General features: G+C 56.3%; 1 protein-coding gene across 4 annotated transcripts in view; it reads right to left on the minus strand.

The window, feature by feature from the left end:
• The window catches only part of PRIMA1 (proline rich membrane anchor 1), a 46,327-nt gene extending 34,000 nt beyond the window's left edge, over positions 1–12,327 (minus strand). For 2 of the 4 annotated variants that reach the window (XR_014021392.1, XM_081289396.1), the window contains exons 1-3: positions 11,634–11,770; positions 10,889–11,012; positions 4,329–4,464 (exon numbers count right to left, since the gene is read on the minus strand). Coding sequence is in view for 3 of the 4 variants with exons in the window: in XM_081289396.1 (XP_081145522.1) it covers positions 4,329–4,464; positions 10,889–10,981 (229 nt within the window). In the remaining variant the exon portion in view is untranslated. The other 2 variants (XM_081289397.1, XM_081289398.1) reach the window with 2 other exon arrangements.
• Positions 12,328–13,020: the final 693 nt, after the last annotated feature.

A 13,020-nucleotide genomic window follows, 5' to 3' on the forward strand; every position in this document is an offset into this window, starting at 1 on the left:
GGACGCCCAGCCATTCCTGCAGTGGCCTCTGGTCGTTACTTCCAGAGGGGACTTTGCAAATCTGCAGGAATGGCTGTCCCTCTCCCCGTTTCTTTGCCCCTCGGTCTCAGGCACCTGCACTCAAGCCAGCCTCCTGCAGATCAATGGCACTTCTGCTGACCCTCAGGCTCTGAACCCTGGGCCTGTGTCAGCCGCTCTCTTCTCCACACCTGTCTACTCTCCCCCACTCCCTCCTGCCCCGGCCTCCCTGGGAATCCTCTCCGCTTCCCAGGGCCTCCCTGCCTCCCCGCCTGTCTGGTCACAGTGAGAGGCAGGATGGCATGGTCCCAGGCGTTCTCCAGGCCCAAACTGGAGCAACCGCAGTCGCAAACCAGGACCTTGACCACTCAGCGGTCAAAGCTGAAGCCACTCTGGCTAAAGACATGTTCACCCATGGGGTTAAAGCCGAAGCCACTCTGGTAAAGACATGTTCACCCATGGGGTTGATTTCATCCCTTTTGGGATCACCTGTCCCCTCCAATAGCACCTCTTTACCCACCCACCCCCAGTCTAGCTGGCCCTCCAAGCCACCTTTTCCGAGTGGCCACCAGCAGCAATGGATACCTGCCCAGTTTTCCAACGTACTTTCCACTTTGGGGATCCCCAACAGAACCCTGTGGAGTGAGTGTCGTCCATGAACCAGTTTTCTAGAAGAAGAAGATGCTGAGGCCTGAGTTGGCCATGGCTGGTCCACCAGTGGCCCACCGATGGTCCACCGATGGCCACGGGACCCACACTGCCCTATGACAGTCAGCCTGGGACTTTCCCTGGGGGACAAGAGCTCTCTGTGGAGGGAGATTACCGAGTCGGGTCCATGGGATCCTGGAGCCTGCAGCCACGGGACTGCGTCAGCCTGAGAGAAGTCACCCAGGAGGGATCGGGGGAGACGGAAAGAGACTCCACACCCACCGGAGGCACGGTGGGCCCAGAGTCGGCTGTCCCCTCTCCCCACATGTAGCACCCTCTGGCTCCTCCCCGGCTCTGGGCACTGAGTCATATGACACCACAGCCCACCAGCCCGACCCACCCTCCACCATGTCAGGAAGTCGATCTCCCTGAGACAGGCACGCAACACCGTGTCACCTCCCTGCTTGACGCACGTGGGGGTGGGGACATCACTGCCCACGGCAGCTTCCTCAAGATGGCCCATGTCCCCGCCGTTGATTGAGCTCATTTTATTTTATCATTTTCAATTTTGTTTCCTTACTTATTTTCAGGTATTGAGCCCAGGGCTGCCCTAGCCTGAGCCACATCCCCCGGTTTTTGTTTGCTTGTTGTTTAAATTTTGAGACAGGGTCCCACTAAGTGGCTTAGGGGCCTCCTTAAGTTGCTGAGGCTGGCCTCCAATTTGCAATTCTCCTTCCTCAGCCTCCCAAGTCACTGGTATCCAGGCACGAGCCACCACGCGTGGCAGATGAGCCGATTTTAGGTGGTACCTGACCCAACACTCAGAACCCTGCCTCGTCTGGATTCTGACGGTCCCCCACAGGGCCGTGTTGAAGGCTTGGTCCCAGCCTATGACACTATTGGGAGGTGGCAGAACCTTTAGGAAGCAGGGCCTGGGGGAGGAAATCAGGACACTGGGGGTGTGCCCTTGAAGGGGATATGGGGCTCCCCAACCCTTCCTGTCTCTCTGTTTCCTGGTCACCATGAGGTGAACAGGCCCCCTCCACCATGCAGTTCCGCCATGATACATTGTGCTGCCCCAGGCCCAAAGCCACAGAACCCAACCACCACGGACCGAGACCTCTGCCACTGTGGGGCAGAATAAACCTTTTCCCTCATCAAGTTGATCGCTTCAGGTATTTTGTTACAGTGACAGAAATCTGACTCCCACAAGTCCTACGAGAGAAGCACGTGCTCTGGTGATTCCCTCACAACCTTCTGATGGCTTCACAGAGAGTCTCGGCCTGCTGCTACCGTGGCTTGGACACGCTTCTGCCACTGGCTTCTCTCCCTTTCTATCAAAAAGAGAAGGTTCAGAACCTTCCACAGAAGGCTAGAATTTGAAAACGCTGACTTGTTGCATTTCTTTTGATGGCTGCCCTGCTTGTTAAGCAAGTGACCCTGGGTTTATTTCTAGCAGTCTTAAAGAACTTTCTTTGGATATTAATTTTTATACACAAAATGTGAGTCTAGGTAAAAAAAAATAAAATAAAGCGAATAATAGGTGGTATCGGATACGGCGGCTGCCAAGAGCGATCCACAGGATGAGAAGCGGCTGACTCGGCCAGGCACACAGACCCCTGGAGATCAGCCCGTGGGCCACCCTTTGAAACCCTGCCAGGGATTGGGTGTGGTTTATTCCACCAAGACTCGTGCTGGAACTTGGCTCCCAGGGCAGTTGTGTTGGGAGGAAGGACTTTAAGAGAGATTAATGTCTTTCTCATGAAACTGGGTTAGTTCTCTCAGGAATGGATCAGTTATGCCCTTTAGTTTCTCTGCCAGGGTCCGCCTGCCCTTTCACACATTTCCCCCATGTCTTCATACAGCTTCCAGATGTGCTGCTCTGAAGTCTTTCCAGCCTTCAGAACCATGAGCCAAAAAAACCTGTTTCCTTTATAGCTCACCCAGTCTCAGGTATTCTGTTATAGCAACAGAAAACAAATTAAGACAAACCCACTGAAAGACCGGTGACTCCCAAGATGGGTCTCACAGAGCCATAGCACCAGGCCTTTGTCTGTGCTGCTCCTTCTGCCTGGCGCCCTATCCCCACAACCTCCTATCTTCCTAGAAGGATCTCACCCATTCTTTTTCCAGGGCCCAGGACTGAACTCAGGGTCTTGTGCATGCTAGGCGAGCACTCTGCCACTGAGCTAAATCCCAACCCCTCCCATTTCTTCTTAATGACCCAGGTCACGTGCTGTCCTCTGGAGCTCTATTTTTGCTTAACTACTCAGGAATTTCCAGTGTCCCTGGCAAAAAAAAAAAAAAAAAAAAAAAAAATTGTGTTCTCTCAGGCTACTCTTCATGAGTGCTGACAGGATGGCCTTTCCATAGGGGCTGAAAGATCCCAGAAGACCAGATGGCCTTTGATCCCTGTGTATGGAGCCCAGAGAGTGGGAGGAGCAGGAATTCCAAGGAAGGGAAAGGAATGATCTCCAAGGGCAGGTGCCCAAGACCGTGTCCCCCAGCCCAGGACTGGGTACCCTTCAAGATAAGAGGTGAGCAAGCACTTGGTGTAGGAGGATCCCCTGGAGGCCTGGGGTAGAGACCTGTGAGGCCCAGGGTCTCCACCTGAGTCTGCATTTGACTGTCTCGGAGCCTGTCCTCCTGGCCTTCCTGAGCCCCACCCCAAGGCCCCCGACTCTGCGGGCCTGAAGTGGCCAGGGAAGCTGTACTTTAAAACCATTGCTTCAGTCGCTGCTGAAGCAGGTCATTTGAGGGCCACACTTTGAGAAGCATGGGGCCACAGGGTACCAGGCAAGGACGGGGACGGGCAGGGGCCTGGCAGACAAAAATACAGGGACTCGCACTAACAAGATGCCCCAGAACACTACGTCGCCGACTGCATACCAGGTGGGAAACGCGGTCCAGTAGAGAACGAGCCTCGGCGAGGTTATTTAAAATATGCTCCAAATAATTCAATGGAGATGTTCAGTGAGGTGGGGGGACGTGGTCTCGGGGATTCTACAGACCAAAACGTGAGTGGTCCGTCTAAAACACAGTCTCCCTTTAGAGACCCCATCGACTGGCTATTGTAAGCAGGGAACTTGACCGCGTAGAGGTCAGGGCTGGGACTGTTTCTGGCTAAAGAAACGCTCTTCTGTTTGAATGACCAGGCAATCAAATTGCTCAGGGATGCAGTCATCCAGAGAGGACAGGAGGCCAAAGAGGCTTTAGCAGAATTGGGTGCAAATGGCTGAAAGGCCCCCGTGCAAGGCTCCCAGAGCCCGGCCTTCGATTCTACCCCGACTGGCTCCTTACACATGAATTCAAGTCGAGAAATAAAGCTGTGTGTGTGGGTGGGGTGTGCAAATCAGGACCCAGTGGCTGCCCCCTGTAAAGGTCTGGCCTGCAGAACAATGCAGGCCGGGTCACTCATCAAACGGAGATTGACTTTTATCCGATTAACCGATGGAGAAACATCCTTCTCCATCTCGCAGGAGCATTCTGTGGAAGGGCGTTTTGCAGACTGCAGGGAAAAGTTAGGCCTTGGCTTCCCTCCCGCTCGGCCAGTGGAAAATTACAAAGGAGGCAGGACTGTCCTCGGCCTCACTCACAGGATCTTCCCGGGCCCGGGAAAACACAGAGAGCAACCCGGAAAAAACAAGTGAGCCTTTACCTACCTGGGGCGGAGAGGAGCCTGGGAGGCGGCGGGGGTGGGGGCGGGGGGGGCAGCGGAGGCGGGGGCCGGCACTGGCAGATGTGTTGGCAAGTGTCTGTCACCTTGGAGCAGGACTTCTGGGGCTCACCGTGCGTCACCTACAGACATGGGCGCACCCAAAAGATACAGGAGAAAATGAGGCTCTGGAGACCCCAAGGGGCCCACCCAGGTCCCTGCCAGGCTGCAGCGTGGGGCCCATCCCCGGGACCAAGGCAGGGAGAACAGGCAGAGGGCACCGGGGCATCGCCTTGGGAGGCCGGCCCGGCAGCTCTGCAGACCAAGGTTTTGTCCCCAGCTCTGCCAGGATCCTGGGGCAGACGACCTGGATATTAATGGCAGAAAGATAAGAACCTGAAGGTAAACCTCTAGAACTTCCCTCAGGTACAAATAGAGAAACTGAGGCCTAGACAAAGGTGGACAGTGACAGTAGGAGTGATTCTGTCTTTTCAGTCACCTAAGCCCAGCACTTCTTCGACTTTCCCTGCAACAGCACAAGGCCACACCCTCAGCTTCTCCCCAGTCATTGTCCCTGTGGCCTTTCTGTCACCACTCTGGGGCAAGGTCCCCATCTTGGGGAGGAGTCCTACCCGGCTGGGCCTCTTGGTCCATGGGAAACCATCTGATCAAACCCTCTCCAACCGCCGAGGCCCAGGGAGTGCCTCCCCGTGCTCAGGGGTCAGTGGCCCACAAGACCCCGCCTGGGCCCCCAGGCCCCCTCTCTGCCCACCCTCACGCCCTTCCAGGTTCTAGCTCTGGCACATGCTGTTCCTGGGGCAGGACGCTCTCAGGCCCTTGCCCGATCTGTGCTACCAGGCAGCTCAGATGTGACCTCCTCAGGGACGCATCTTGCCTCCTGGCCCAGGGCCAGTGTCCCTGTGGGCCCTACCCCAAGCACCAGGTTCTTCCCTGGTTGCTGCCTGTCTTCAGCATGGAACCGTCATCTCTGAGAGGCAGGGCCAGGCCTTGGGTTCCCTCTCATTATTATTAACAGACGAGGAATGCCGACACTCACAAATGTTTGGCAGATGGATGGAGGGACGGGTATCACAGACGGGAGCAGGCCCTCTGTCCTGGCATCCTAGCCTGTGTTTTCCTAGCCCTGGTCTCAGTTTCTTCATCTGTCAGCAGGAAGCTCATGCTGGACCAGGGGCCCCAGCCCCGGTGTACACTGGAACCCCCCAGGCAGCTCTCACAAATTCTCCCACTTGAGCCTCCCTCATGCCTGATTCCATCCGAATTTCACAGGTGGAGCGGGGCCTGCATGTTTTCTTCAGCTTTCCTCGACGTAGGTAAGGTCAGCCTGAGAGGCTGGCTGAGACCGGCTGCTGGTGGCCCTCCCTACAGAGAGCAGGAAAGTCACAAGTGTGGGTTTCGGGCCTGCTCCAGGGCCTACGCTGACTTCTAGGCGTGAAGGGAAGAGTTGGTGGTCACCACCCACCTCCATGTGGCCATGGGAGACACTAGAAACCCAGGACCCCAACTTCCTTGCAACTATGAGCAGCCTGCTGTTGCACGATGAGGCTCACGGGAGAAAGGCAGAAGGGTTGTGCCCCCTCAGCGCTTGCCAGCTGCAAGAAGGCTTGGTAATGGCCGTGGGGGTGAGGGTGGGGTGGGCTGCTTTACAGCCAAAGTTAATATCTGAGAGGCCAACGGGCTCCTGCTCACCACCGTGTGGGGTTGGTCAAGGACCACGGATCGCACGGGGCGGGGGGGGGGCTCTATCCACAGCCTCCTCCCCTGGGGCAATCACAGCAGCCCCCAACATTGGGTCTGCCACCTCTAGATGACCACTTTCCAAGGCCCCAGGGGTCACTGGAAAGCTCCATGCTCCAACAGCTGGCCCCCCGAGACCGCTTCCACCAAGGGCTTGTACATCAAGCCACATCACGGCTGAAGTAATGCATGCCAGCCTCGATGGCACAACTGGCACGAGGGGCTTCAAGAGGAGCACGCAGGTTAAACCTGGCCTGACACGATGACCTGTTTTTTGTGGGAGGATATAAGGGCACAGATGTGTAAGAGTGTTCAACGAGGGGCAGGAGAATCGGGGCCAAGTTCCAAGGCTTGGGGAGGAAGAGGAGAAGGAAACGCACTGCATCCTAAAAACTCCACGTTCTGGGTCCCCGACTGAGACGGGGGCAGGTGACACTGCCTGGCCTGCTGCTCTCACAGGAGGCTGTCCTCCTTCCTTGCCTGGTCATTTGGTCCAGACAGCAGGCCGTGGCTGCTGACTCTTCCTCTGCTGACGGTGGTTCTTCAGACTCTGGCCAGCATCTCTGCACCGGACTCTAGCAGGACCACCTGGGCAGGCTGTTCTGAGCCCCGCGACTCCGGAATTTAGACTGAGGAGCCTAGCGCTGCTTTCCCACCCTGCACACACTTTTTCTTTGTGGCAATTTCCTGCTGTCTTGTGCTGTCTGACTCCCCACACTAAGTGGAGGGTCTCCTGGGCAGGCAGGTAGGTGAGTCTCTGCAGTATTAACCTGAACAGGTGACCTGCTGAGCCTCGCTGGGTGTCGGCCCCAAGGATGTGCCCTGATTGCTCCCTGAGAACCAGGAAGGGAGGTTTACTAGCCACACACAGGTGGGACAAGGGCTCAGCCAGCCAAGCAATACACCCCGGCTGCCCAGGGCCTGGCGTTCAGTTAGTGCTCAGTGCAAAGGTAGGTTGGGAGCTGGTCTGCCCAGCAGTGGAGAAACAGCATCTACCCTCGTCCCCAACCAGTTCCACACTGGGGTTCTGCTATGTGGCAGTGGTGCAGCCAGACCAGCAGAGAAGGGACCTCGGGCTGGGAGCTGGTCTCAGCACCTGTCCCATGGCTGTTATCTGGGGAGTCTCACCAGGAGAGGAAACTTGCCCTGAAGTCACCTGCTCTTCACTGACTCGACCGACAGAGATCAGAGGCACAGAGAGGCCAATGACTTGCCAAAACCCCACAGAACCCAAACTGGCGTCGTTCCTTACTGAGACGGCTGCTCACTGCTGGCCGCCATGGCCTGCCTCCCTGCCCCACTCAGCAGAATCCTCCTCCAGCCAGGATCCTGCCAGGGCTGCGGCTGCACAGAGTGGGCCAAGGCACGGCATCGCCTGGCTCCGGTGCCTGTCGCTGTGGTCCGAGGGACACAGTGCTTCACGGCTGCCAGTCCCCAGCATCAGCACCCACTTCCCAACCACATCCCACTCCTGCCCCATGAGTGAGGCTTCCAGGTCTGGGAGGTGCTGCCTCCCAGTCAGGGCTTAATGCGTCCACTCCTCTCCATTCCTTCTGCTACCGTCCCCAACCTTGGACCCCCTCAGGTCTCCACTGGGCAGCATCTGCCTTTCACAAGGGTTCTCAGATGGAAAAATGTCCCATCCAATTGGAATTACAGATAAACCACAAAAACTTCTCAGGATAAGCATGCCCCCGCTATCGGATGGGAGATCTGTGCTATCAAGCATCCTGTGATTTATTTGAAATTCAAATTTAACTGGATGTCCTATATTTTTATTTCCTAAATCTGGCGATCCTACCCTCACCAGCCCCTTTGCTCCTTGTCCTATCCCCTCCCTGAATCCATTCTTCCCGCTGGAGCTGGGCTGATTTCTGAAGCGCCGATGTGAGATGGTGTCATCTCTGACTTCAAACCCTCCACAGTCCCCTTGGGCCTCAGGATCAAGTCTAATCTGCAAGACACCATGTTAGGGGCTCACAACCGTAAGGGAACCTCCCCTGCTCGCTCCCTGGCCTCCTGGGGCTCTGGCCTCTGCTTCCCCTCATTTGCATCCTGACTCTCAGCCGCAGCACCAGGGCCAAGCTGTTTGTGCCCACTGAGCTCTCTTGCCTGTAATCACTTATTTAATCATCTCTCCATGGTCAGACTAATAATGCCACAGGGACATTAAGCCCCTTGCACTTAACACAGGCCCAACATATAGTAGGTATCCAATAAATGCCACTGAGTAAATAATCCAGGCTGTACTGACTGTTGCAGGCTTAGGCCTCACCTGGGCCCAGGCTCGATCCTCATCTGCACACAGAGACCCATAAGGCCAGACCTGAGCCTGTCTCCCTGGCGATCGCTCTAGACGGGCAACCTCAAAGATGATGGCTTCTGGCATCTTTTATGGAGACAGGCCAGCACCACAGTAACTTGATGAGACACACTCCTGTCACACCTAATAAATCTGCCAGCCTGTCATCCTTTTCCTTTGCAAAAAAAAAAAAAAAAAAAAGGAAGCATCTGAAGTGAACTTAGAAGAACCCTAAATCACAAAAGCGCAGAATCTCAATTCCACACACATTAAAGTAAGAAGGGGAAAGGAATGCCCCCACCCGCCCTCTGGCAATTTAAATGTCATCTGACTTTAATGATTAAGTCTCTTATCATCTAGCAGCAGCTAGAGGCTTCAGGCTGATTTCAGGGAGGAGCCTGGTGCTTTGGGGACCCCAGGTCTCCTGCCTCACCAATGACCCCGTTAATCGTAAGACTTGGCTGCACTGGCCCTATCCTTCCAAATGTTTACCACCCTGGAGGATTCTTCTGGCAAAATGCTCATGGACGCATAGATAGCTCCAAGCCTTTTCTCCAGCTCCTTCTTGAGAAACTCCTGTGATGTGACAGATTTTATTCTCTCCACTTAAAGAAAAACACATGGCCTCTGCACTTCCATTTGTCCTCTCCCCTGCCACGTTCCTCTGGATTCAGCTCTTCTGCTTGAAAACCAGATCCATTCATTCCAAAACCCCCTTTCCCTTGGCTTCTCTGTCCCTGTCATTTGTAAATTAATTTTTCCAGAGCCTCAAGCCAAGATTTTTACCCATTCTATTTATCTGGAGGATTCCTTTTCTAATTGATTTTCATGACAATTGATTTGTATTGAGTAAGAGGATCTGAAACACACACACACACACACACACACACACACACACACACAATTGCTTGTATGAGCCCTGCCTGTTTCATAGGACACCTTAAAAGCTGAGCTGCTTATACAAAATAATGTCTTGGGGGGGGGGGGTGCTGGGTGGCAGTGGTCTTCTGGTTAGATCCTGCTAATTCGAACAGCAGACTAGCCTAAAAGGCTGTCCACCTGCTTCCCTTGCTTAAAAAAAAAAAAAAAGCCCATGGAAGGGAGGAAGAGAGAAAACGGTCAAGCAATGAATATAAAAGCCAAGGGAACTTCACATCCCAGGCTCAGTTAAAAGTTGAACAAGGGAAAGTAGTCCCTAGCCGCTGAAGTGTTTAGAAGTGACAGAATCCTGAATCCCGGGGAAACGCAGCTGAGTCAAACGGCTGTTTCACACATTCAACAAAACTGTCAGTTCCCAAAAGAAAACAATTGTGAAACTGAAAACAGAGCAGAAGACGGGGCCTGGTGCTGGGGGTGGTGACCTGCTCAGAGCCCTGGCTCTCTATGGGGGTCACCCAGGCCACCATGCAAGTGGGACTGACTGAGCTGGTTCCCAGGCAGGGTCTCATGATTTGGGGCAGCTCATGGACCACAGCAGACTGGCAAGCCATCTCATCCACCCCTTCCTCATTCAGTCACCCCAACTCAGGGCAACCCTCTGAATAGTCACTGACCCCAAAGTGCCACCAGGAGAACATGAAGCTACAACTACCTCAGAGTGGGTCTTTCAATACTCCCAAAAGTAAAACTTCTAACAATTCAAAAATGCCATACTACCTGGTGATTGCCAGAAAACCCCCGGGGCCAGAGAAGAGGGGCATTCCTCATACTTATCTCAGTGGCAGTGACACCTACCCCTTAGTGTTTATTATGGTCCAGGCAAATTGATCTACTTGCTTTATCTCATCAAGTACTTAGAATAAGTAGCACAGTCAAGAAGAGACCAAGGAGCAGAGGGGGTCACACTGGTTGCCCAAAGTCCCTTGGCTGGTGAGGGGCAGAGCTGACACACACCAAAGTCCTCTTCACCTCTCTCCACTGTACCACTGCTGTGTCCTCTCTGGATCGTACCAGGGACCATCCCATCTGACCTTCCCATCAGCCCTAAGAGGTAAAACTTCAGTTGGTGGCTGCCTGGCCTCTGTGCCAGGGTCTGGGAGGTTCAAGGTGAGGGTTCATCCTCAAGTAGTCTGACAGATGGGACAGGTCCTTATATTGGTCACAAGTAGCCACAGGCATAATCTGTCAACATCCCCAGTTCCACTCCCTACAAAGGAACACACAGGGCCCCCGCCTGTGTTGAAGACCAAAATGAAGTGACCCAGTGGGTTCTGGAGGGAAATAAAGAATGCACATTCTTGGGATCATTTTTCTTTTCAAGTTTGTTTCTTTCCCCAAATTTCTGCAATAGAAGGTTACCATCAAAAGCTAGTCCCCAAGCCCTGTTTCCTGCCATGACCTTGTCCTGCAGGCCATAGGCCACAGGCCATAGTTGAAGCCTCTTTGTGGAGTTTCTTATCTTTCCAGGCCCCAGGACCAATCAGTGGCACTGCTGTAGGAGCCAGGCCTTAGGGAGTGAAATGACACCTCCCTCCTCCCTGCCAAAGCGGCCCCCTTTCTCTGCTCACCTGCACGAAGCCCCAGAGCGGGTGGAGCGCGCAGTGCAGCAGCAGCGAGGGCCAGCAGCAGCCATGGCGCAGCACCAGGTCCCGGAGGAGCATCTCGACCCGCGGCGCCCACTGGTGGGGCGAACTGTCAGGGGAGCAAGGCTTAGGTCAGGTGGACACCGCGCGGGCACCGTAGCCTCCGCTCACCAGCACACGGAGCAGTCCCGGTCTGGAGGGCACGCCCCACACTCTGGGGCACCTTTGTAAGTGCACCTTCGATTGAGCTTGCACACACGCTGACTCTCGTGCATCCGGTACTCACAGCCTACCCTGGCTCAAACCCCCAAAATACTGCGTTCACACCTTGGCCCCATGCACACCTCCAGAAAGTCAACTTACTGAACCCCATGCACCCCCAGAAACAGTCATGCACAACTCACTCTTACTGGGAGCACACTTGAAGCTCGGCGGGAACCACTCACCCTGCGCACACACCCACAGAAAGAGCCTTGCGCACCCACTGACCCCCATGCACATTACAGACTACTGCCTGCACACTCTTTGAACCCTCCATGCTCAGCATCACGAAATCACTGGCTGCGTTGCACCCTCTGCCCCGCGGCCTCACTGCGCACACTGCAACATATGCACCTCCGTGTGCACCCGGGTTTACCCCCCCACCCCGAGCCCGGATCTCCGGCTCCGGGGCGTGGGTTTCCCTTCACGCCTCCATCTCCGCCCGCACCCCTCCGATGCCCCACGCCACCTTGCCTGGTGGCGGCCCCAACCGATCTTCGGGGCAGAGAAGAGAGGTCAGCGCTCCCCCAGCAGCAGCTCTGTTTCCCAGCCGCCGGACGGCCCCCATTTAAAGCCAGCCGCCTCCCCAGTCCCCCCGCCCTCTAGGCGGGGCCTCGGTCCTCACCCGGCTGGCTGCGCGGGCGCCTGGGGGCTTCACATGCCTAGCAGGAGCGCCCGGCACTGGAGCAAAAGTTTGCGCTCCGCTTGGGCCTCCAGGGCTGCTGAGCTGGGGCCCCGGGCGCGGCGCGCTCGCACGGGGCGCAGGGCGCGGTGGCTCCAGGCTGCGCCTGGCCGCGCGCGGGGCGGGAGGGGGGGGCGGTACCCAGCGCCCAGGGCCGAGGCGGGGGCGGAGGGCGGGGAAAGTCGCCTCCAGGCCGCCGGGAGCGACCGCTCGAGCCCCCCTCGAACCGTTGGCGGCTCCCCGCGCGGCCCCGGTCCCCGCCCTGGCCGGTGGCGCCGCGCGGCTGCCCGGGGCGCTGGGTGCCGGAGCTTTCCGCGCCTTCCGCCGGCCCGCGGAAGGCAGCGGCGAGAGGCGCCGGCCCGGAGCGGCGGCTCGGACAGCAGGGCCGCGGGCGGAGGCGAAATAAATAATGCACGAAAAAGGAAAACAGACGTGAGCGGAGCCAGAGCCTCGCCCGACTCCCGCCCGAGGCTGCGCTCCCGCCCGCGCTCCCCGCCGCCGCCGCCAGCGCCGCTGCAGTGATTCCTCGTCTCCATCTAGCGAGGCTATTGTGTATTGGGCGCTTAATAATTTATTTATTCGCCCTGGAGGCCGAGGACTCCCAGTTCCAGGGGATCGTGCCCCTTGTTTGCCCTTCTCCCCGGTATATCCCGAGACTGCGGGAAGGTCAGAAGGTCTAAATTGTGGAGATGCCCTCTCGCGCTCCTTCCTTGCTGACTGCCCCCTTCGCGGCCAGTCACTGCCGGTGCCGGGCTAGGAGGTGCAGGCCGCCCCTCCCAAGGCCCTGCGCCTTGTCCTTGCTCCCCTTTACAGTTCCGGGAGCGGGACCTGCGCTCAGAGACTCGGCTGCCTCTTGTAAGGAGTTCAGACGGCCCTAAGGAAAACCTTTGCGCCACTGCTTTTCTTCACCCATCAACAAACTGTTGGAGGCAAGATTATCAACAAGTCGGTTCTTCAGGAAGGAGCCGGGTTGCCTCTAGCTCAGATCATCTGCTCCTAGCCGTTGCACGGGCACCGGCAGGCGCTCCGCTTATCTGGTGGAAGTGCTTTGCAACCGCTTTGATTGATGCGGGGATTGGGGGTGGGGGGTTGTTTCCAGTGAGGGCCCCCATGCCTGGACCATCCTTTTTTTAGGTTGGGCGAGAGAACCAGGGGTTTAGGACACAGCGGAGGG

This window comes from Spermophilus citellus (assembly GCF_964194105.1).
Source record: "Spermophilus citellus genome assembly, chromosome: 4".
Taxonomy (NCBI): domain Eukaryota; kingdom Metazoa; phylum Chordata; class Mammalia; order Rodentia; family Sciuridae; genus Spermophilus; species Spermophilus citellus.